The 25935-nt window shown below is 44.4% G+C and overlaps 1 protein-coding gene across 2 annotated transcripts in view; it reads right to left on the bottom strand.

The window, feature by feature from the left end:
• Positions 1-2877: 2877 nt before the first annotated feature.
• Positions 2878-25935, bottom strand: part of LOC105482119 (solute carrier family 18 member A1) — a 39812-nt gene continuing 16754 nt past the window's right edge. For both annotated transcript variants that reach the window (XM_011742063.2, XM_071068536.1), the window contains 8 exons: positions 20002-20062; positions 19824-19919; positions 8344-8422; positions 7372-7423; positions 5740-5803; positions 5336-5455; positions 5004-5137; positions 2878-3897 (listed from right to left, as the gene is read on the bottom strand). In XM_011742063.2, the coding sequence (XP_011740365.2) occupies positions 3784-3897; positions 5004-5137; positions 5336-5455; positions 5740-5803; positions 7372-7423; positions 8344-8422; positions 19824-19919; positions 20002-20062 (720 nt within the window). In that variant the 3' untranslated portion in view covers positions 2878-3783. The remainder of the gene's footprint in view (positions 3898-5003; positions 5138-5335; positions 5456-5739; positions 5804-7371; positions 7424-8343; positions 8423-19823; positions 19920-20001; positions 20063-25935) is intronic.

Raw genomic sequence — 25935 nt, 5'->3', positions numbered from 1 at the left:
GGTGAGCTCAGCAGAACTGAATTGTGTACTGCAGCAGCCATGGGGTGTCAAAGCCTGCAGAGAATCGGCCACACATCCAGGGAAGGTGTGTGGAAGGGCTGCACCGCCCTTTCTTCAAATAAGCCTCAGAGGACTGACTCCTACAACCATTACAGAGCTGCCTCCAGGAATAGGGAGCTAAGTTACTAGTAAATTTGTTTAAGGCTGGGCAACAAAGCAAAACCCTGTCTCTACAAAAAGTAATAACAATTTAAAAAATAAATAAATAAACTGGGTGTGATGGCATGCGCCTGTAGTCCCAGCTAGTCTCAGAAGGCTGAGGTGGGTTGAGCCCAGGAGGTGGAGGCTGCAGTGAGCCATGACTGCACCATTGCACCCCAGTCTGGGTGACAGAGTGAGACCCTGTCTCTAAAATTTTTTTTAAAAATGATTTTAGGTAGTTTAGGCTTTACCTTGGAAAAATTAATTCCATATGTAAGACAACACAGTGGGGGAAACTATTTCCTAATATTCACCCTAGAGTTAGCCCTCTAGTGATTTCAGGCTTCCTCCAGTGGTGTTCTGAGACTGTGGCCATCACAACAGGCCTTCTTAAAGGTGTAGGCTACCTTAATAGGATTAATACCTTAATCCCCTTGAGTTTGGTTCTCTCCCCATAAGAACTTTCCTGTCACTTGCCACACTGCTGTTTCTGCCACCCATTCATCATCCCATGCGCTCTCTGCATTTCTGCTTAATTTAAGGTGCTGTAGCTGCCACTCTAGTGTGGAATTGCCATACTTCTCCTGCTTTTGCGCTTGGGAAAGGATGTGTCTTCTGATTTGTTTCTAATGCTCTGATAAACTCCAACATTTTCCTAGCTTATTGAGCACCATGGCTCATTAGTTGCGCTGTCTTCTTTGCTCCATGGTAATTGGTGGTAGAAAGCCCATCTTTCTGGAAAGAGTTTTATAGTCTCTGCACCTCCTCCCTTTCACCAGGGAAAAATGCATCTCTTCAGCTGTCCCACAGTGGAGTGGAGTGCCATTCTATGACACTTTCATAGAAAATTTCTTGTGGCTCATCCTTGCTGGGTGGCATTTTCATTGTTAGAAGAAATTCATCTGACCTGTGAATATGGGAAATTGACCATGCATTCTCTTCTTTACAATAGTGGCCTTCTTTATAAGGCCACTAATAAAGGCTAATTCCATTTCCTATTTTTGTGGAATTCTCCTTTTCATACTCTTCCACATATAGGCTACATTTATGATCTTTAACCTACCTCTGGTCTATAATTTTAAAAAGTGTTGTGACTTACTTTGTAGTGTTAGGTGTTGACTGTTTTTTTGTTTTGTTTTGTTTTGTTTGTTTTTTTGATTTTTTTTGAGACAGGATCCCCCTCTGTTGCCCAGGCTGGAATGCAGTCACACGATCATGGCCCAGTGCAGCCTCCACTTCCCAGGCTCAAGTGATTCTCCTGCCTCAGCCCTTTGAGAAGCTAAGACTACAGGAACACACCATTATGCCTGGCTAATTTTTCAATTTTTTGTAGAGAAGGAGTTTCACCATGCTGCCCAGGCTGGTCTCGAACTCCTGGGCTCAAGTGATCCTCTTGCCTCGGCCTCCCAAAGTGCTGGGATTATGGGCGTGAGCCACTGTGCCTGGCCTGGTGTTTACCCTTGTCGAGAATTGTTTTAAAAGTCCCACCACTTTGGGAGGCCGAGGCGGGCGGATCACAAGGTCAGGAGATCGAGACCACGGTGAAACCGCGTCTCTACTAAAAATACAAAAAATTAGCCGGGCGCGGTTGTGGGCGCCTGTAGTCCCAGCTACTCGGGAGGCTGAGCCAGGAGAATGGCGGGAACCCGGGAGGCGGAGCTTGCAGTGAGCCCAGATCGGACCACTGCACTCCAGCCTGAGCGACAGAGCGAGACTCCGTCTCAAAAAAAAAAAACAAAGTCTCGAATTGTATCCATTAGCTTCCCTTTATCCACATCTTTGCATATTGTTCAAACAACGTTAGCTGGCAAGCCAGGAATCAGTTTCTCCGAAAAAAAAAATTGTTCCCATTGTTTAAATGCGTTCATTTCTGTAACAAGCCCAGTCTTGGTTATAAACCCTGCCCCAGGTGAATGTCAGAGTCAGCAGACTGTCATTGCCAGAGCTCCGCATCCCGCCCCACCCCACTCCCACCTGTGTAAGGCATCCCAGTGGTCCTTCACTCACTCTGCATGTGTACTTATATATTTCGACAAACACTTTTCTAATTTCACCTTTGGGCTCCTTCAAAATCTGAGAAAGATGTCATCCTGACCGAAGATGAATATAATGCATCTGGTTTTGGAAATCAGGTGAGTCTAGTTAATGCCAGCCCCCTAAAAACATGTCTGTAAGTCAGGTATCTACCGTGTGCATGATAAAGATTCATTGAAAGGTTCAGCTTGAATGCGCTCTGGTGATTCAGGGTTTGTGTTGGAGCCAGCAGACTCCTACAGAGCAGTGCAAAAATCAGAGCCAGGTGTCATTCCAGATAAAGTCTGAAAACCCCAATCTGATATCCAGGCATCCCAAAGCCTGTCTCTGTGGGTCTCTCCATCCTGCTTCTATCTCTATCTCTGCCATGATTTCCCACCCAGCCTGTGAACATCCCACCTCGTTGTACTTGAACACAGAATGTATACTAACTTGCAGCATCAATCATTTTTTATACTGTCATACCCTGTTTGTCCAAATAGATGGGGAGCTACTTAGGTGGGTGCCACGTCTCCCACCTCTTTGAAATCCCATCACCCAATCAGTGTTTCAAAAAGGTAGCAAAGTATGATAATATTTATAGTATTTGCTCTATTTGCCCAATACTCTCGTGCTATAAAACGACATCTAGTTTATCAGGTCTGAATTAGGCAATAATGTATTTATTAGCAAGTATGAACAATGTCTCATTACACTCCTCCTATTAGGAAATGTACAACTGGGAGGGATTCCAAGGCAGTTTCTTTTCACTTCTTCCCATGAAATCATGGGTCTAATCAATTATTTTTTCTGTCTGTCTTCTACTTTTGTTTCTAAGAGTCTAAGAAGTTCAGAAAATGTAGGAACACACAGGGAGGTCAGGAGAATGTCGATAACTCCACAGAAGAGAAATGGGCTCCTCCTCTTTCCCAATGATAATGAAAATAGAAGATGCTTTTCACTGAGGATAAAGCCCTTTTAGCAGCTGTAGATTTAGCCACAGAAAAATCGCTCACTTTATTAAAGAAAAATGCAAAAAAAAAAAAAAAAAAAACTCTTCAAGCTGGCACTTGGCAGCAGGACAATGCTGAGAACATTTTCTCAACTCAGCTGGGATACCCCAGGAAGGAACATGTTGAGGAACAGAGGGTAACACTCTTCCAATCTGTTGGGACTACGCCAGAGAAAATCAGGCAACAGATAAACGAGGCTTGTCAGTCGCTCCACTGGTTTCAGGGGCACATTGCTCACTACCGCCTCCACGCAATGAGTCACCCCTTGCAGAACCCGTCGCAGCTCAAGTTTAATCAACCTCACAGCAGGGGGAAGGTGCGTCACTCTGTCTTGCCATAAAAGTTGGGCCACTGCAGCAGCAAGGCGTAGAGGGAGAGCTACAGGTTACACAGGTGAGAAGAGTATCAGGGACAGTGTCCATGGGAGGGGAGGAAAGAAGATTTCCAGGAAGAGGTATGTGAAGCCCACTGAGCCGTGCGCTCAGCCATGGTGATCTGGTCCCAGGGAAAGAGGTGGTCACTGAGGCGTCATGAATTCAGGGAGCACTTTCTGCAGCTACTCCTCATGGTCAGGCTCGTCATCACTGTCCTCGCCCAGGGGAAATTCCTTCGTGGGCTTCTGGGTTGCGTACATTCGGGTCTCCATGGGGCAGTCCTGACTCAGAATAGCCTGCAGAGAGAGGCAAGAGGAGAAGCCACTGCACATGTTTTTTTTTGTTGTTGTTGTTGTTGTTGTTTTCCCACCAGTCTCCCCATTCTGTTCTCCCACTAGTTCATCCAAGTCTGGCATTGCTAAGTACTCAGGAAACATGCACAGGACCCCCTGCCTGTGCATGCACCAGCCTCCCAAGGTACCCAATATATCAACCCTTGTCAGGACAAATATCTCATACGCTTTTAACTGAATCTAACGGTGGTAGTGGAAGTTACAGCAGGAAGACAAATGGAATCAACATCATTCCCTATCACACCTTCCTGTCTTCTTTTGTTCCCTTGAGCAGCCTCTGTCGCCATCCCAAACCCATCAGGCTCTCAGGATGTCTGTGCTGCAGTAAGAGGGAAGTGCTTTATTAAAGAAAATCCTATGGTATGGATCTCTTCCCTGGGATTTTTGTACTTTTAAAAAGGTGACCTGCTGACCAACATGGAGAAACTCCATCTCTACTAAAAATACAAAAAATTAGCCAGACATGGTGGTGCATGCCTGTAATCCCAGCTACTTGGGAGGCCGAGGCAGGAGAATTGCTTGAACCTGGGAGGCGGCGCTTGTGGTGAGCCGAGATCACGCCATTACACTCCAGCCTGGGCAACAAGAGTGAAACTCCATCTCAAAAAAAAAAAAAAAAAAAAAAGACCTGATAAGGATAATGGTGCGCTAGAGTGAGTGAGAGGATGAATGGATGTGCCAATGGAATTCTGCCCACTTATGAGGGAGATAACTTGGTAATTCACATCTTGCTAGTAACTAGCAAGTTTGGAACAGTAACTACAGGATGTCTTTGATGGTCTTCTGCCCCCATTTCCCTTCTCTACTGAAGACCCTTCCTGATAGCCCCAGAAAGAGAGGAAGTGGTAACTTAGAGAAGGGAAATTAAGGAAGTGCACAAAAGAAATATGAAGATGAAAGGGGATTGGGAAACATGGCAAAGCAGACAGAATATTAATAGAGCAACAGAGGGAGGAAATAACAGCCCAGGATGAAAGGGAATGAGAGAGATGATGGAAAGAAACAGAAGTGAATTTTTTTTTTTTTTTTAAGCAATCGGCGCTCCTTACAAGCTTCTCCTCCTTGGCTGGGGGACTCCGCAGGTAGTAGCAGAGTGGAGCATAGACGATGTTGACGACCCCAATGATGACCATGAGCCAGGGGAAACCGATGGCCTGTACAATGGCACCCCCGGTGGATGGACCTGGGAGGGATACATCAAAGTCACAAGTGTCTATGGAGCGTCCTCCACGTAAGACGCTATGCTAGGGGCGGTGGGTGACCCAGAGGACGTCTCAGGGTCACAGATCTCCAGAACCCTAGGAGGATAGCTTCCTGGCTGCACTTCCAGCTGGAAAACAGTAGATAGGGGAAAGTGAGACACCAGGTCCTGCCAACATACCTATAGCAAAGCCCATGCAAAAAGCCACATCAGCGATGGCGTAGACACTCCCATACACCGAGGTGTGGCGTATATCCACCAGGTGCCCCATGATGGGCATCATAGAGGAATCCACCATGCCTGTGGCCAGAGCAAACAGGACACAGTCAGCACCACCCATAGTCAGTACCATCCCTCCTCTGTTCCTCCATTTAGTCCACTCGCTTTGCCTGTGGTCTTCTCCCTCGGACCAACACCTGTTCCAGGTGGGAATTACGAGCTCATCTCTCCACACCCCTGCCAGCTGCCCTCCTCCTCCTTCTGCCTCTCCACCTACCTCCTCTGATAAGAAAAGGGGGAGGAAAGGCAACAGACCCAAAGCCAACATTCAGGGGCTTCTCGTTTTCTTCGAGGGTACTTCTTACCTATGGCAAGGCCAAGCCCTGCATTGGGGCCAATGAGACCAAAAATATTGTGAGCCAGAGGAACCTGCAAGAGGAAGGAGGAAGAGTCATCAGGACTCCAGATGGGTCAGGTGGGAGCAAGGTTCCAAGAGTTTTCACATGAAATGCATTTATTCAGAATGCATTATTGGCCACAGACATCATCCTCCTGCCCTCTCATACTTCCTCACTGAAAAGAATCCATACCTCCATTTTAAGGATGTGAAAACTTGACCAGCGCCATTGTGTTTATTGCTCTATCCAAAGTTACAGATCTAATGAACGGCAAGATCAAGTTTGGACCCCAGACTTGACTCCATTGTGCTCTAATGAGGGTCTTCCTCTGTCGCATGGATACCTTCTCCCCTTCCTCTACCCCCTCCACCTAAACATACACTCCTGGCCTCATTCTTCATGGAATAAAGTTGCCTCTGTTTTCCATTATGGACATCACTGAAACGTTTTATTTATACTTCTAACTTGGTAACTGTTGGAGAAAGAAGACAGAGAAGAGACCCCAAAAACCAGTTAGCTGTAAGCTAGAGAGGGCAGATGGTGTGGCTTGAGTGCCGTGTCAGAAAGCTTGTGAGACTCATTCCTGTTGTCCTCCCAATCCCCCAACAAAAACCCTTTCTTCACCCTTTTGCAGGTTCCTCCCCTCCCTTTCTGGGCACCTGTCATTCAAACCTGTTACCCCAGGACACTCACCCCTCAAGGGTTTAGCATACTATTTAGATGTTACTCTCTGATAACAATTTTTCGGGTTCATGCCTCAAGAAATGTTTATAATTTATCGATAGTACTGGCTGAGATTCACTACGGGCTCACCACATGCCAGACACTGTGGTTTATGTGGATTACCTCGACAACTCTGTGGACACTATCAGAACCCTCTCTACACAGATGAGGATGCTGAGCACACAGAGATGAGGCAACCTGCTCAAAGTGACATGCATAGAAAGTGGCAAACCTGCCATGGAACCCGGATCCCATGCTCCTGCTCAGGACCTGCAGCTGGTCTTGAGCACAGTGTATAGTGCCTTGTAGCCCTGTTCTTCTCTCCCTCAAGCCTAGGAGATTTGTGTGTTTCTCATCCCCACTGCGGAGAGGAGGAAATGAAGGCTTAAAGAGCTTGAGGGGGACTCTTGGAAATGGAAAAATCCTTCTTTCTTTCTTCTTCTATCAAGCCTCTGGTGCCAGAGACTGGAGCATTGGTGATGGTTCCCTGGGGACTTATGAGGCTGTCTCAGGGTGGGATGAGTAAATGAAGTCACACAATGCACCATTTTGCCATCCCCAGAAATGGACACCAACATGTATCACTTCATGTGCCCACACATACAGCCTCAGACCTCTGGCTCCAGCTGCCCTACAGCCCTTTCCCTCTCCTTTCCCACTTCCTCTCAATGGAAAGCCACTGCAGCTGGTGGCATCTCCCCAGTGCTAAATTCCTGCCTACTCAGAAACACTCTTTCTGACAGTCCTTGCCAAGCCAACTCTGCTCATTTTAAAGGAAAGTAGTCTTTAAATGTCTGGATCGGTCTCTCTCTCTCTCTCTCTCTCTCTCTCTCTCTCTCTCTCTCCTTCCCCTCTCCCAGGTCTTCTTATACTTACACAGAGCAAGCTGGTACCTACTGCCAGCATCCCAATTAGGGAACACAGCCACCTGGAAGAAAAGGGCCATCATAAAACACCGACAGGGGAGAGCTCCCCTCCACCTGTACCCCATCACCACCATGCTGACCTGTTCCACCAGCCCTAATCCCAGCAACCCCTTAGGACCTGAGGACAGCACCCCACATGACCAGTTTGTACCCAAGTGAGCTCTCTCCCTGCCCTTTCCTTGTCCCGTGCTGGCTCTACACCTTTTTCTATAGGCAGAGGAGGTGCCATGGGACACAGTCTTCCTTCCCTTACAGGAGGAATCAGCTGACTCAGAAGGCACTTGGTCCTTGGAAAGAACCCTCAAACTTAACTCTTGCTGTTGCCCAGCTCAGACTGCCTCCTACCTGTCCATATTTTATTTGGTCCTTGAGGTCCGTCTCAAAAACCACAGAAAGTACCAAACTTCTTTCCTTCTCTGATGTCCTATGGCAGTGCTTCTAAAATCTTGGTGCTGAACTCCAAAGATAAAATTAAAGCTGTCCTTATTGTGGTGGAGGGACAGAATCTAGACTTATACCTCTTGGCCCCCAACCCTTCCTCCTCAGTGGCCTCTGGGGTGCCTCTGTCGAACTCCATAGGGTTCCATGGAACATAATTTGAAAACCACTTTCCCAAAGTACTGCGTTTTTAATAGCTGTTCTCCGATGTGGTTATTTTATCTCTTCAACTGGACAGCAAATGGACGGAAAGTAAGGGGTGCCCCTCATGTATCCACTGCCTCTTCCATACCAATCAGCTTAGAGCTCAGGACTATCCATTCTCCATACCACCCTCACCACCCTCCCGGTGGGAAGTTTTTATCAGTGTGTACTTGTCCTAAACTTTCAACTGTGGGGAAGCTGTTCATCATTCCAAGATCAGGGACAGGCGCTCTCCCATCTCATATTTCTATTGTTTGTCCCAGATCCCCAGGCTACATACCGACCCATCTTGTTGGCCAACACACCAAAGAGGTTGGTGCCAATGAGGTAGGACACGCTGGCAGGCAAGAAAGCTAGACCTGTGGAAGGACACAGATCCTTACCTTAGGACATGCCCAGTTTATTCTAAAATGCCTTGTCTCCTATGAGACAGTGAAGTCCAACCCTGTAAGCTTCCAAGATCCCCAAACCACTTTGTTTTATGATTTGGGGATCTTTGTGCAAACCCACAGTAGTTGCCATAGGACCCCCACACCTCTCCTTTCTTCAGGAGCAGAGTTTTGTGTAGCCTCAATCCTTTTTTTTTTTTTTTTTTTTTTTTTTTTTTGAGACAGGATCTCACTCTGTCACCCAGGCTGGAGTGCAGTGGTATAATCTCAGCCCACTGTAGCCTCGACCTCCTGGGCTCAAGTGATCCTCCCAGCTCAGCCTCCCAAGTGGCTGGGACTACAGGTGAACAACAGCACACTTTTTTTTTTTGTACAGATGGAGTCTCATCATGTTTGCCAGGCTGGTCATGAACTCCTGCCTGCCTCGGCCTCCCAAAGTGCTGGGATTAGAGATGTGAGCCACCGCACCTGGCCTAGCCTCAGTACACTTAATGTGCTTCCAGCTCCCCTCTTAGATTCCTCATGAATGGCCCTGATGAGCCATTCTCATGTATAAAATACCCTTGATTATCAGCATGAGAGTGTGAGCTTCAGAGGTGGCATGTTTGGGTGCCACATACCCATACATAATTCCTGGGAAGTTAATTTCTGCTTTGCTATTCACCTGCCCTTCTATTGCTCTGAGAGGGATCTTGGATTAATTACTAAACCTTTCTGAGCCTTAGTTTCCACATCCGGAAAAAGCAAAGCTACGATTATATCATACCAGGTTACAGTGTGGAGCAAATTACGTAACGCGTGTAAAAATGTTTTATAAATTGAAGTCCTGACCACACGGCTTTTTGTGACAGTAGAGGCAAGTGTTCTGGAAACGTGGGCTTTGGAGACACACAAAGCTCCAAATTTTGCATTCAGATCATGGCTTGACGACTTGTTAGCTCTGTGACCTTGGACAATTTACTCACCCTCTCTGAGTCTCATCCATCCATTCATTCGTTCATTTTAACAAACTTTTACCATGTATCAGGTACTCTGGGGTCTGAGAATACAGCGGTGAATAAGACAAACAAAATTCTAGCTCTCAGCTAGCTTATACTCCAGGGGAGGGAGACATACAATAAACAAGTAAACAAATATACATGAAAGAGAATTTTGAAAAGTGTTATGTGCAGGAAATTGAATGTGGTGATATGGCAGAGCAACTCAGAAGGGCTACCTGGGTTTTCAGGGTTGGGGAAGGCTTCCCCGGGGAAGTGACATTCAAGCTGAGACCTTAATAACCAAAAGAGAGCATTTCAAGCAGAAGATAAAAAGCACCTAATGCAAATTGAAAGGTCTTAAAGAAATCATTTAGTTTGCTCTATAAGTAGAAAGGATATCCCTGTGGCTGAAACATAAGAGGAAAGTGGAGGGTGACAAAATGAAGGTCCTAGAAATGAATCTGGAATTTATTCCAAGAGCAATGGAAGCTTTGGAAGGAAATGACATAATTGGATTTATATTTTCTAAAGTCCCTTAGAAGAATGGGTTCATGGGACAAGAGTGGAAGGCAGACTATTTGCTGAATCTAAGAGAAAAGTGATCGTGCCTCAGATTAGAAGTCATGGAGGAGAGAAGTGAATAAAATGGGAGGTTTTGGAGGTAGAGTCGGTGACACTTTCTGTTGGATTGGGTACAGATGTAGCAGGACTGATGAGGGGAAGTGAGAAATCAGGGATAACCTAGGTTTTCATGTTAATCAATTGGGTAGCTGGAGATAGGGAAGACTGGTGGAAAAGCAAGAGCATGGGGGGAACACGAGAGGTTTGAAGTGACTGTTAGATATCCAAGCAGAGCTGTAGGCAGTAAGACATACAAATCCAGAGCTCCAAGGAGAGAGAAATTTGAGACATTGGTTTACACATGGTTCTTAAAGTCAAGCGAATGGATGGGATTGCCTATGAAAGAATAAATAAAGAATAGAGATCCAAGGACTGAGCCTTGGGGGACTCCTATCTTTAAACGTTAGCACAGAAGGCAGAGATAGCACAGGTGATGAGGAGTAGCCAATGAAGTAGGTGAGGGGAGATGGAATGGATAAGAGGAGTCTGGCCTTTGATCAGGGCTGGGATGCTCCAACCATAATTAGAGAGAAGGCTGTGAAGGCGTGAAGTAACTCCTAGATACTAATGCTGCCGACTTTCACTTCCTCTCCCAAGTATTAGAGCAAGTTGTATCTCCAAAGGGGATCTAAGGAAGCTCTACACTGCATCCTTAGGCACCAAGGCTATGAACCCAGGGAGTCTTGCCCCTGGTTTCCCTCCTAATTTAGGTATACAGCTCTCAACATGGGCAGTTACGTGGGACCCGTTCCCCACCACCCTTGCCAGGGCCTCAAGTTTGTAAATGGCTAGGAGAATTGCTCTGCCATTGTGTAAGATGCTCTCCTCCCCAAATTTCTACCCAGCTTACCCACCCTGTGCAATACAATCTCCAAGCCTTGGCTCCTTGACCAGGGCCTTAGAACTGATGACCCAGTACTTTAACAATTGGAACTGCAACAACATGAAAGCGAATTGAGTAAATATAAAGGGATGGCCCAAATGCATTCAATCTGTAGCGTCAACTGCTTTGCTAACAGAAGAAAGTAGAAAAATAACTTTTGGAGGAAACCTCATTGTGAGCACACCTCACCAGTTCATAACTATCCTAAGTCCAAAAAAAAAAAAAAGGTAGCTTACTAACTCAAAAATCTTAAAGTATGGGGCTATTCTGTTTTAAAAAAGATGATTTAACATTAACCACTGAAAATTTCCTTAACCCAGCAGATTTCCTAACAGGGGATTTAAATCTTAATTACCATACAAAGGTCTGACCAGACCTAGGAGGAACTCCCTTCAGGATAGGAGGATAGATGGTTCCTCCCGGGCGATTGAGGGAAAAAACCATAACAGGTATTCAGTAATTGATAAGGAAACTCTTGGGTGATTGAGAGAAAAAAACCATAATGGGTATTCAGTAATTGATAAGGAAACTCTTATAGAAGTAGCTACGAAAATTGCCTAATAATTGGTCTGCTCAAAGGTTCTAGCTGTTTGCACTCAGCCACGCCTCAAAGTACTTAAAAAACCAGCAAGCCTATCTTTTTCTCCTCGCTCTCCTTCTTGTAGGAAAAAGGCACATAGGATAAACAGGATCCATCTCTCATATTTCATACCCAAAAGGACTTAATCCAGGGCAACCAAAAGTTTAAGATCGATAATTAGGGCATATTCCTACAAAGGAAAAGAAGGACAAAGGCCCTAGTGGGCAAAAACTATCTTAATCCTGACTCAGAAGGTTACCTACACCCTCTCTGAAATGAATTTATATAAGACCTGTTGTTTATGGGAATGCATCTTGATGGGGAACTGGGTTGCCCAGCCCAGCGCTAGAACTCATCACTGAGCGCAAAGCCAGTGTTGGGCACGCTGGTAAAGGACCACTAGAATCTGGCAACCTGGACCCCTTTCTTTGTGTTCAAGAAAGGTTTGAAAACAGGTGCAGGACTGCTACATGGGTGAGAGTAACTAATCCGATAAGCAGAGGTCCACGGGTGGTTACGCATCCTGGAAAGGAATAAGCATTAGGCCCATAGAGGATGCTCTAGGACTAATGCTCACTGGAAAATGACTACGGGTGCTGGCATCCCTGTGTTCTTTTCTCAGATGGGAAACGTTTCTCCCCAAGGCAAAAACGCCCCTAAGATGTATTCTGGAGAGGTATAATGTTACTGCTAGATCAGACACTAACCCCAAATGAGAGAAGTGCCACCATAATTGCAGCCCAAGAGTTTGGCAATCTCTAGTATCTCAGTCAGGTCAACGATAGGATGACAACAGAGGAATGAGAACCATTCCCCACAGGCCAGCAGGCAGTTCCAGTGTAGACCCTTACTGGGATGCAGAATCAGAACACGAAGATTGGTGCCGCAGACATTTGCTAACTTGCAGGCTAGAAGGACTAAGTAAAACTAGGAAGAAGTCTATAAATTATTCAATAATGTCCACTATAACACAGGGAAAGGAAGAAAATCCTACTGCCTTTCTGGAGAGACTAAGGGAGGCATTGAGGAAGCACACCCCTCTGTCACCTGACTCTGTTGAAGGCCAACTAATCTTAAAGAATGAGTTTATCACTCAGTCAGCTGCAGACATTAGAAACAAACTTCAAAAGTCCACCTTAGGCCTGGAGCAAAACTTAGAAACCCTACTGAACTTGGCAACCTCGGTTTTTTATAAGAGAGATCAGGAGGAGCACGCGGAACGGGACAAACGGGATAAAAAGAAGGCCACCGCTTTAGTCATGGCCCTCAGGCAAGCGGACTTTGGAGGTTCTGGAAAAGGGAAAAGCTGGGCAAATCGAATGCCTAATAGGGCTTGCTTCCAGTGCCGTCTACAAGGACACTTTAAAAAAGATTGTCCGAAGCCACACCCTCGTCCATGTCCCTTATGTCAAGGTAATCACTGGGAAGGCCCACTGCCCCAGGGGACAAAGGTCCTCTGAGTCAGAAGCCACTAACCAGGTGATCCAGCAGCAGGACTGAGGGTGCCCGGGGCAAGCGCCAGCCCATGCCATCTCCCTCACAGAGCCCCGGGTATGCTTGACCATTGAGGGCCAGGAGGTTAACTGTCTGCTGGACACTGGTGAAGCCTTCTTAGTCTTACTTTCCTGTCCCAGACAACTGTCCTTCAGCTCTGTCAGTATCCAAGAGGTCCTAGGACAGGCAGTCACTAGCTACTTGTCTCAGCCACTGAGTTGTGACTGGGGAACTTTACTCTTTTCACATACTTTTCTAATTATGCCTGAAAGCCCCACTCCTTTGTTAGGGAGAGACATTCTAGCACAAGCAGGGGCCATTATATACCTGAACATAAGAGAAGGAACACCTGTTTGTTGTCCCCTACTTGAGGAAGGAATTAATCCTGAAGTCTGGGCAACAGGACAATATGGACGAGTGAAGAATGCTAAAGTTAAACTAAAGGATTCTGCCTCCTTTCCCTACCAAATGCAGTACCCCCTTAGACCCAAGGCCCAACAAGGACTCCAAAAGATTGTTAAGGACCTAAAAGTCCCAGGCCTAGTAAAAGCATGCAATAGCCCCTGCAATACTCCAATTTTAGGAGTACAGAAACCCAACGGACAGTGGAGGTTAGTACAAGATCTCAGGATTATCAATTAGGCTGTTGTCCCTCTATACCCAGCTGTACCTAACCCTTATACTCTGCTTTCCCAAATGCCAGAGGAAGCAGAGTGGTTAACAGTCCCGGACCTTAAGCTTTTTTCCACATCCCTGTACATCCTGACTCTCAATTCTTGTTTGCCTTTGAAGACCCTCCGTACCCATACTTGCCTGGTAAGCCCGTTTAATACCACCCTCACTGGGCTTGATGAAACCTTGGTCAAAATCCTACTAACTGTTGGATATGCCTCCCCCTGCACTTTAGGCCATACATTTCAATTCCTGTATCTTTAACCTCCTTGTTAAATTTGTCTCTTCCAGAATCGAAGCTGTAAAACTACAAATCGTTCTTCAAATGGAGCCCCAGACGCAGTCCGTGACTAAGATCTACCGCGGACCCCTGGACCGGCCTGCTAGCCCATGCTCCGATGCTGATGAATCAAAAGCATCCCTCCTGAGGAAATCTCAACTGCATGATCCCAGTACGCCCCAATTCAGCAGGAAGCAGTTAGAGCGGTCGTTGGTCAACCTCCCCAATAGCACCTCGGTTTTTCCGTTCAGAGGGGAGACTGAGAGACAGGACTTGCTAGATTTCCTAGGCTGGCTAAGAAGTTCTAAGCCTAGCTGGGGAAGGTGACTGCATTCACCTTTAAACACGGGGCTTGTAACTCAGCTCACACCTGACCAATCAGATAGTAAAGAGAGCTCACTAAAATATCGATTAAGCTAAAAGCAGGAGATAAAGAAATAATCAAATCATCTATCACCTGAGAGTACAGGGGGAGGGACAATGATTGGGATATAAACCCAGGCATTCCGCTATCAGTGGCAACCGCCTTTGGGTCCCCTCCCATTATACGGGAGCTCTGTTTTCACTCTATGAAATCTTACAACTGCAAAAAAAAAAAAGAAAAAGAAAAAAAAAAGAAAAGAAAAAGAAAAAAGAGAAAGAAAGAAAATAAAATAAAAAGAAATCTCTGAAATACGGGGATAATCATAATTTCTACTGGCCATAACAGACAGGCCAGTTGTGAGGTTTAAACGAAATAGTGCATATCAAGCATTTTGCATAGTGCCTGTCACAGAGTAAGGGCCCTACAAGCGCTGGTCTTGATTATTATCATCATAACTGGTGAGTGACAGTGTCAGGACTGGAGTCCAGGCCTTCGCACTCTAACTCCAGGCGTTTCCACTACACCACATCCCCAGTGTGGTAGCACAGATGGCTCCGGTATAAGGGACTGCTTGAGATCAGCAGAGTGAGTTTCTCTGGATCTCTCCAGCCCTTTTAATCCCTCTCTGCACCTAGAGAAAACAATGCAGCCTAACAAAAAATACCATGGCAATTACAATTAAATTAAAAGTCAACAATCGACCAGTTATTGGCTGACAACTTGTTTGCTTTTAATATTCTCTTCTATGGAGTAGAAGTAAACACACCTTAGTGTATTTGTGTAGGCTATCTGGACAGGTGGCAATCTGTTGCAAACTGTACCCATTCGTTTATATTTAATTGCTTAAAAAAATTAAAACTACTCAATTGTTTATCTAGTATGTGGAAGTAAGCACCTCTAGGAAGCCTACAGCCTCCTGGATACAGCTCCTTGACATCATTTTAAATGGTGTGAAATTTCCTGAATCAGATTTTTCTCAATCCATGTTGCTTGTTCTTTAGGATCTGATTATAGCTTACATTTTAGCAGTACTTTGTGCAAAATAGATGCTCCGGAATATGTATCTATGGATCCACATCTGTTTTTAACAGTGAATCTTTAAGGGATGAGGGATTACACATTTTGTGACTACCAAAATGGTTTAAACTAAAATAATTATTAAAATTGTACAAAGAATTTTTTTATTTACTGACAGTATCCTGTATTCCACACACTGGGCTAATCCATTTAGGATCCCAGATCAAAATGACCCTAAAAAATATCTACATTTTTATAAATTAAAAAACTGGAGTTTATCTTAGTCTGTTTTATTTTTGCTGCTGTAACATATTACCACAGATTGGGTAATTCGTAAAGAAAAAAGATGTATTTGGATCACAGTGCTGGAAGCTGGGAAGTGCCAGGGCATGGCACCAGCATCTGCTTGGCCATCTGGTGAGGGACCTCTTGTTGGGTCATCATACGGCCGAAGGGTATCACATGGAGAAAGGGCATTTGAGAGAGAAAGGAAAAAGGGGCCAAACTCCCCCCTTTTGTAACTAACCCACTCCTGTGATAATTCTTTTTATCTACTCATAAAGATGATGCCCCTAGGGCTTCATCGCCTACTAAAGGTTCCACCTCTCAACACTGTTGCATTGGGGATTAAGTTTCCAACACACAAATTTTGGAAGACATAGCATTCTACCCCTGACCTCCAAAATTCGTGTCCTCCTCACAATGCAAAATGCATTCATTCCATCCCAATAGTTCAAGAAGTCTTAAGTGGTTCCAGTATAAACTCAAAAGTCCAAAATCCAGAGTCTTGTCTAAATTAGATATGGGTGAGATTCAAGGTATGATTAATCCTGAGGCAAATTCCCTCCAGCTGTGAGTCTGTGAAATCAAAACAAATTATACTTGGCCCTTTGTATTTGCAGGTTTCACATCCTTGGATTTAACCAACCTCAGATCAAAAATGTTGAGGAAAAAAAATAAAAATAACAATACAACGATAAGAATAAAACAAACCAGAAAAAATACAGTATACCAACTATTTACATGGCATGATAGAGATGATTATAGTACATGGAAGGACGTGTGTAGATTAAATGCAAATACGGTGCCATTTTATGTAAGGGACTTGAACATTCTTGGAGTTTGGTAGCCATTGGGAGTCCTGGAACCAATCTCTTATGGATACCAAGGGATAATTTATCTACTTTCAAAAACAGTGGTGGGACAAGGATAGAACAGACATTCCCATTTCAAAAGCAAGCAACAGGGAAGAAGAAAGGGGTAACAGGTCCCATGAAAGTCCAAAACCCAAAATGGAAAACAATATTAAGTCTTAAAGCTGGAGAATAATCACCTTTGACTCCATGTCCAAAATCCTGGGCACACTGGAGTGGAGATTGGACCCCCCAAGGCATCAGGCAGCCCCACCCCCATGGTCTTTTTGGACTCAGTCCACCCAGCAGCAATCATGGGTTGGAGTCTTATGCTTGCAGGCCACCATGCTGGTGCCCCTACAGTTCTGTGATCTTGGAAGTGGCTGTCCATGACATCTTTTGAAATTTAGGTGGAAGATGTCATGCACCCATAGCTCTTGCATTCTGTACAAGTGCAAAATTTGCACCACATAGACACCACCGAGGCTTACCACTTCCACCCTCCAGAGTGGGAGGCCAGGCCACTTCTGGGCCCACTTGAGCCATGGCTGGCACAGTTGAGGGGCACTGCACTGAAACGCAGAGAGCAGAGTCCCAAGGTGGTCCTGGGCCGTGAGCCCATGGAGGATGCCCCAGGCTTATTCCCAAACCATTCTGCCCTCCTAGATCTCTGGGCCAGTAATGGGAGGCACAGTTCCAAAGATCTCTAAAATGCCTTTTAGGGTCTTTCTCCCACAATCTTAATAAACGGTACCTGGCTCCCTTTTATCCATACTAATTGCTTTAGGTTGCTTGGCCACACTCTTGGTGTGCTCTCCTAAACATGCCTTTTCCTTCTTTCCAAGGCCAGGCAGCAAATTTTCCAAGTCTTTCTGTTTTGCTTCTCTTTTAATCATAAATTTCACCTTTAAATCATTTATTTGCTCTCACATGTCACTATATATGCAGTTAAAACAGCCACATGCAGCCTGAAGCTTTGCTGCTTAGATATTTCTTCTGCCAGTTATCCTAGTTTATTGCCTCTAAGTTCTTCATTCCATAAAGTCCTAAGCTATGGATACAAGTCCCCCAAGTTTTTTGTAACTGTATAACTGTATAACAAGGATGGCCTTTACTCTAGTGTCCAATACCTTGTTCCTCATTTCTATCTGAGACCTTGTCAGAATGACCTTTACTGTCCATATTTCTATCAACGTTCTGGTCACAACCTCTTAACCAATGTCTAAAAAGATTCAGTCTTTCTCTATAGCTCTCTTCTTCTTCTGAGCCCTCACCAGAATCACCCTTAATGCCTTAATCACAGCAATACAGGCTCTTTCTAGCCTGCTCTTCCAAATTATTCCAGCCTCTACCAATTTCCCAGTTCCAAAGCTGCTTCCAAATTTTCCAGTATTTGTTATAGCAGCAGCCCTGTTTCTCAGTACGCATTTTCTGTCTTAGCCCATTTTCTTCCTCTATAATATAACAGAATACCGCAGTGTGTGATTTATAAAGAAAAGAGATTTATGTGGCTCAGGGTTCTGGAGGCTGAGACATTCAAGGGCAAGCCTCCAGCATCTGTTTGGCCATCTGGGGAGTGCCTGGTTGCTGGATCACAACATGGCCAAAGGGGATCACATGTAGAGACAGCACCCACAAGAGAGAGGTGAAGGGTACTGAACTTCCCTTTTATTATAACAAACTCAATCCCATGATAATGGTCTTCACCCATTCATGAGGGTGCTCCCATGACCTCATCATCTCTCAAAGGTCCCACCCCTCAAGACTGTTGCATCGGGGATTCAGTTTCCAACATATAAATTTTGGGGGACACATTCAGACCACATCAGAGGTCAAAGAGGTTAAATAACTTATCCAAGGTCACAGTCAGGAAGTGGCGTGGTCAGGATTCAAACCTGGGTGGATCTGGGCTATTTCCTCCCCTTGGTGAAGCTACCTAGCATACCGTGGGCCACACAGCAAGCACTCAGAGGCAGACTACACATTACTTTCAAAAGCACGGACTCCTTTGTTCCTCCCAACACCCTCGAGGGGTGCTCTTCATGTACAGCAGCAATTTTCTAGGTGTGATCACTGACCAGCTACATCAGCATCACCTGGAAACTTACTAGGAATGAAAACTTGTTTTGACTGAATTGCTCACTGTCTTTTGACTGAATTGCTCACTGTCTCCCAGCAATCAGAGTTTTAACAAGCTCTCTAGGTGATTCTGATGTAGTTGTTGGATAATCTTTGATGTCAGACTTTACAGACCACGTAGCATTGAGGAAGCTATAAAAGATGGTGGTAACTGAGTCACTGGTAAATGAGTAATTGGTAACTGGCAACTGAGGCTGGTGCCTAGGCTGCTGGGGAGGAGCTAGTCTGTGTTGCAGCTGCTCACCAGTAACGAGAGCCTGACAGGCCAGAGCCTTAGGGCAGGGGATGCATTATCTGCACTGAACAACAACTAACTCAATTAATCGTCATGGTCAAAAGCACTTGCAACCCATAAAAATTCAATTTGTCACTAGGAGTGCAGCTGGGAGTCTTGCTTAGAATTGTCCACCCCAAAATTAGATTTAGTGCTTTTTATTGCATGCTGAACTATATCAGGTTCTTATCAGCTTCCCTTCTGGCCCCGTAAGCCTCTCCTCCTGACAGTGATGGAGCAATTTGCACGTAGCCTTCCCCATCCTCTTTCCTCAGGGTTCCTGGGAAGGGCTAGAGCCTCCTCCCCAAGCTCCTCTCTAAGTCTCTGCATGAACGAAGGAAGCTGGAACCCTCTCTCCTGCGCCCATTGCTTTTCCTAAGTGAGTGCTACATAAGCACCTTTATACAGGTGAAAAAAAAAAAAAGATAACCAAACGATAGTCTTGAGGATGAGGAGCTGAAGGGAGAAAAATATGGATGGTAATGGTGCACACGAATATTGTACATGGAACAAAGCATTTTCACCTCATATGTCATTTATTCATCCTATTTCCCTTGAACTAGATAGTATTTTGATGCTCATTTTAGCAATGAGAAAAGTGATGCTCAGAGAGTTTAAAGTCTTTGCACAAATTTTCATAGAAAATCAAAGGAGCTGAAACCAAAACCTGAATCTTTGGACTGGAAATCATTAATCATTCTACTGCACAGCTAGGTATGTGACCTCTCCATAGCCCCTTTCATCCTCTCCCACCCTCCCCTTTCTCAGACTGCTTCTTTGAGGGACTGCACACCCGCTTGGGCTTGATTCATGGGTGTGGACATGGGAGGTCATTCTATAAAGGAAGCACATTGTCCCCGTGTAACACTGAGCAAAAGGACTCATGGCACCCACCTCCTCCTGCCAGGCCCTGAGCGGGGCTGAGGGCACTTACCCAGCTGCCACTTGGGGGAGCACATGGTCTGCATCATCCAGATGGGCAGTGTGGGCTCCAGGATGGCCACTCCCATGTTGGCAAAGCAGATGGACCCTGGGGAGACCGTTTTGTGAGCAGCCGTGGCTGCCTGAAGCCCAGACACTCCCTGCCCAATGGGAGGTCATTGCCAGCTTACCCGCAGCCACCAGGATGTAAGGGTCTTTGAGAAGCATAAAGAGTGGAGTCCCCTTGGCACTCTGAGAACATGGATGACAAAAAATGTCCATTTGTACAGTGCATACATCTCTCCTATTTTCACAGAATCTGAGAAGATGCAATTAGGGGCTTAGAGACCATCTACAGCAGCTCCCTTACTGCAGAGACCAGGAATCCCAGTGCAGGGAGAGAAAGTGACTTGTCTGATGCCACAGAGGAGCTGGAGGCAGGGCTCCTCCTGTGCCCAAGGTAGGCACTGTGGTAGTCACAGATAGAGAAGCAATATATTCCAGCTGTGATTCCTGCCTTCACATGACCATCAACAAGGTCAGAGTGAATTGGTAGCAAGGTCAGGGTTGGATATAGGTGTCTGGACTCCTGGTTTCCGGTAGATCTCCCTGGTACTAATGTTTGTCCTGGGAGAACCACAGGCAGAGCACCGAATCCCAAAAGCAAGCACAGAAGCCATAACTCAGAAAGCCTCTCAAGCTTTCTGAATTCATTCTGATCATTTTGAGCCACACTGGACTAAGGTAGAAGAAGCAGAGTTAAAATGCAGCCTAAACTCGCAGTACCCACTCTCATCACGACACACTCTCATCTAAACTTGGTCACCCCACCCTCCTTCCATGCATCCCAGCAGTCCCTCAACCATCGTTATTGCCTTTGCCTGAACTACACATCCTTTGCTTCTCCATAGTTCCAAGTTCTACCCACTCTTTAAAGTCAAGCTTAAATGGCTCCTTCTTTTCCAGAGTGCTCCCTGACTCAGCAGCTGGGGCTTCTCTCTCTTTCAAACATCCTGAACACTATGTCCTAATTCTTCATGGTGTTTACTACATTCTGTCTTGTAATCGATTTGATCATTTTGGTACGATAATCCTCTCTGCACACACACAATAGTGGATTGAGAAATTTAGAGATTCTAAAACTAAAAGGATCACTCTCTCACCCCATTATTATTCAAACTAAAGAAACTGATGTAAATCATTAAAATATATATTTAAAAGTCCAATAAACCCTTTGACCCAACAGTCCCACTTCTAGGAATTGACTCTAAAGATGAATGCTGACATTATAAAAATGCACACATGTAAATTACAGCACTATTTGTAACTACAAAATACTGAAAACTATCTAAACACAGGAGATGGAATAAAATATGGTGCACATACAATTGTGTACCATTGTGTACACATACACAATTGTGTGTGTGTGTGTATCACACAGGTGTAAAATAATGAGGAAAGATTCTATGAATTAGTAGAGTAATTTTCAGGACATATTATTGAGAAGAAAAGGAGAATGCAAAAAAGAATACACAGTGTGCTGCCTTTCACACAAGAGAAAAGAGAAAAATAAGAAAACACATAAGCTATTTATTTTGAGGAAAAAATACAAAGACACAGGAAAGACAAACCGGAAGGCATTAAGATTGGTTACCTACGCGTGGTAGGGGTGGGGGAGGGGAAGGGTTAGAAAGACTGGAAGGACTGACACTTTCTGACTACCTTTTTGAATAATTTTGACTTTTAGGTGGTAATGTTTTATATATTCAAAAAATAAAACTATTTTAGTGTTTTGGGATGAATTGAGCCCCACCTTGGTCAAATTAGTATGTTGAAGTCCTAACCCCTAATATGACTGTGTTTGGAGACAGCATCTTTAGGGAGGTAATTAAGGTTCAATGAGGTCATAAGAGTGGGAGCTCCAACCTGAAAAACTGTTGTCCTTATAAAAAGAGGAAGGGACATCAGGGTTCTCTTTCTCTGTGCACACACACTGAGTAAAGGTCATGTGAAGACACCTGAGAAGGTGGCTGTCTGCAAGCCAGGAAGAGAGGCCTCACCAGAAACCAATGCTCAACAGTACCTTGACCACGGACGTTCAGCCTCCAGAGTCATGAGAAAATAAATACGTGTTGTTTAAGTTACCCAATCTGTAGTATTTTGTTCTGGCAGCTTGAACAAGTTAATATAATTAGCCAGAATGGAGAAAAAAAAAACTAAAACTAAATGCCAAAAAAAAAAAAAAAAAACCACCCACAAATGGATGCAAATGAATTTCAAATGCATTATGCATTATATAATCACACTAAAGGTGGAAAAAAGAACCAATGCAAGTATGGTAATTTCTAGATGTAGTATTTGGCTATATTCACTAAGTCTAAGAGAGAAAGATCTGAAAAAATCTTGAATATTTCTTGGTAGGTTTGTTTTTTGTAATAGCGTGGGTAAGTACACAATTATACAAATAGGTAATTGTTTTTATCTATTTGTATAATAGGTATTTACCTATTTGTATAATAGGAGGAGACAAATTTCTTACTTTGAAAGAAGGAGAATACTTGTATGGAGTGGGGCAAGCAGGGAAAAATCCCGCGGAGTTGGGCTGGAAGGGGAGGTCTCAGTACAAACTCGTGTGTGTGTATTAGCTCTGTCATTAAGATGGCAGGGAAACAAAGTGACCCCAATGGCAAAGAGCACATCGAGTGCCCACAGTTTGGTTTCTTCTTTTTCTTTTTTTTCTTTTTTTTTTTTTGAGACAGAGTCTTGCTTTGTCACCCAGGCTGGAGTGCAGTGGCGTGATCTTGGCTCACTGCAAGCTCCTCCTCCCGGGTTCTCACCATTCTCCTGCCTCAGCCTCCCGAGTAGCAGGGACTACAGGCACCCGCCACCACGCCTGGCTCATTTTTAAAATATTTTTAGTAGAGATGGTGTTTCACTGTGTTAGCCAGGATGGTCTCGATCTCCCGACCTCATGATCTGCCTGCCTCGGCCTCCCAAAGTGCTGGGATTACAGGCGTGAGCCACTGTGCCTGGCCCCATAGTTTGGTTTCTAAACACCATCCATACTAATAAGAACCTGGGCTCCTTGGCAAAATGATTTCAGGGCTGAGGCAGGGAAAGTACAGGATGAACGTAGGACATATTTTTGTATCAAAAAGTAAAACATTACTCAAAAAACAATGAAGGTACGTTAAAATGACACAGCAACCAGTTAATGGGCTTTGACTTGTCAAATCTAAGACAATTTGAGCATCAAAACAATTAAGGACTGGAGGCCAGGAGTTCAAGGCCAGTCTGGGCAACACAGGGAGACTCCGTCTCTATAAAAAGTTAAAAATAACTTTTGAGTGTGGTAGCATGCCTATGTAGTCTCAGCTACTCAAGAGGCTGAGGCAAGAGGGTCACTTGAACCCAAGAGTTGGAGGCTATAGTGAGCCATGATCTCACCTCTACACTCCAGCCTCAGTCACAGAAAGAGGCCCTGTCTCCAAAAAAAAATTAAATAAGTAAATAAATAAGGAGAGCGATGAGCTACAAAAATAAGACTCCATGATTCTACACTGATAATAATCAGATAAATTATTTTTTGAAGGTTTTTCTGAACATAATCACATGTATATAAAATTATCATATACCTATTTAGGTATTAATATTTATAAATATATATGTATAAAGGCAATAAGAAAGGAATGTCTATTCTTTTTACGTTTTTTAGGGATTTTTTTGAGACAGAGTCTTACTTTGTCACCCAGGCTGGAGTGCAGTGGCTTACTGCAACCTCCGCCTCCCAGGTTCAAGGGATTCTCCTGCCTTAGCCTCCTGAGTAGCTGGGATTACAGGTGCGCACCACCATGCCCAGCTAATTTTTTTTTTTGTACTTTTAGTAGAGATAGAGTTTTGCCATGTTGGCCAGGCTGGTCTCAAACTCCTGGTCTCAAGTGATCTGCCTGCCTTGGAGGAATGGCACTTACAGCAAAGTGCCAACCGATGATTTGGACGAATTGGTAAACTAGAAAAACCAGTATTTTGTAAACATTATAGTAAAGGCTGGGTCAGTCAAGAATCATCAATGCATAAAAACATAGGCAGAAAGGAAATTTAAGGAGGAGTAGGAGATTTATATGACTTAACAATGTCTCCCACAAGTTATTTATTAGTTACAAGGTGAAGAAGTAATAACTACACAAGACACCCAGACGACACCTTGACCCAGTGATCAAAATGGACATCATCACTGAGAAGTGATGGGCATTAAGTACCTCCAGACATGACCCTCAGAAGGCCACGGTATCATGAAGAAACATCAGACAAACCAAATTTAGGAATGCTCTATACATAATTGTAGTCTTCACAAACGTCAGTGTCATGAAAGATAAAGGCTGAGAACTTTTCCAGATTAAAAGAGGCTAGAGAGGTGTGATGCACAAATGTCTTATGCAGTCCTGGACTGGACCGTGAACTAGAGAAAAAAAAACTTCCATGGAAGACATTATCGGGATAATTGACACAATCAGAGTAGGCATTGCAAATCAGACTAAAGTGTTATATCAATGTTAAATTTCCTGAATTTGAGAGCTCTATTGTCATTACGTAAGGAAATAATCCTGTTCTTAGGGAAAATGCTCTAAAGTATCCAGGGGTAACGGAATGATACAATCAATCTACTGTCAACTGGTTCAAAAAATTAGTAATAATAATAATGTATATTTGTTAGAAAGAGAGAGAATGGGCCAGGTGCAGTGGCTCATGCCTATAATCTCAGCCCTTTGGGAGGCCGAGGCGGGTGGATCACTTGAGGTCAGGAATTCAAGACCAGCCTAGCCAACATGGTGAAACCCTGCCTCTACTAAAAATACAAAAATTAGCTGGGCGTGGTGGCGCATGCTTGTAATCCCAGCTACTTGGGAGGCTGAGGCAGGAGAATCACTTGAACCCAGGAGGAGGAGGTTGCAGTGGGCCCAGATTGTGCCACTGCACTACAGCCTGGGTGACACAGCAAGACTCTGTCTCAGAAAAGTAGATATTTGTGGGTGCCTCACTTTCCTGGAATCTCAAGCTGGATTTACTTGCTGAATAATTCACCATGGCTGCACAGCTAATAATAAACAATGGCTGAATCACCTGGATGAGTGTCCCTATGCCTTGGCCAGGGCTGGAGGGGTGCCGGGCCCAAGCATATTCCAGGCCTGGGAGCCTGTACAGAGGGTATTTGGTGCTCCTTGCCCTGAGGAGTCCTGGATGGGTGGTGGTTATGACCTCCCTCCCACGGACCCAGACACCCTACTCCTAAAGCCAGTTTGTAAAGAGCAGCAGCATCTCAGCAGACTGCGGGAGGCTCCTAGTCGCTCTGGGGGAATTGGCACTCTAAAAGTATTGATTATGTCATAGTTTCTAATTCTTTCAGATGTTTCTCTGTTTACCCTCGATTTCATTATCTGTAGAGTGAGGCTAAAAGTTGTACTTATTTCATGGAATGTATAAGATGCAGCATAGATGGCGCACTAAGCAGAGCTGCTGGTGCATGAAAAGCCCTGAAGAATGATGAGGTGCCTCACGACTTCTGGAGTACCTTGACGAATTGTGGAATGCAAAGTCAAGGCCTTTAGATCAAACTTTTTTACACTTGATGCACTTTCTTACTTTTTTTCCTTCGTGGTGGGATATGGATGTTCCAGAGCCATTTTTGGCTTAGAGTCAAACAAGTACCAACTTTGATACTTATTAACTGTGACAGAATGACAGTTAGGGATGTTCACAGAGGATATCTTTTACTGGAGAAGAAGCTGTCTAGGTGGCCCCCACAGCCTTCATCTCTGAGATGATGTTACAGCTCCAGACACTCAGTCCCCAATGTCATTATCTCCTAGCTATAATTATATGTGTGTGTGTGTGTGTGTGTGTATATATATATGGAAATCTCCAGATATACATGAATATATATGTATACATACTCCATATATGTGCGGAGTGTATATACACTCCATATATATGTGGAGTGTGTATACATATAAATATACTCCATATCTATATTCATATATATCTGAAGATCTCCATATATATCTCCATATATAATATATATAACATATACAATATACCCATATATATTATATATTATATGTATATGT

This window comes from Macaca nemestrina, chromosome 8 (assembly GCF_043159975.1).
Source record: "Macaca nemestrina isolate mMacNem1 chromosome 8, mMacNem.hap1, whole genome shotgun sequence".
Lineage (NCBI taxonomy): Eukaryota > Metazoa > Chordata > Mammalia > Primates > Cercopithecidae > Macaca > Macaca nemestrina.
The sequence above is the reverse complement of the archived record's forward strand: the minus strand, read 5'-3'. Positions and strand labels throughout refer to the sequence as shown.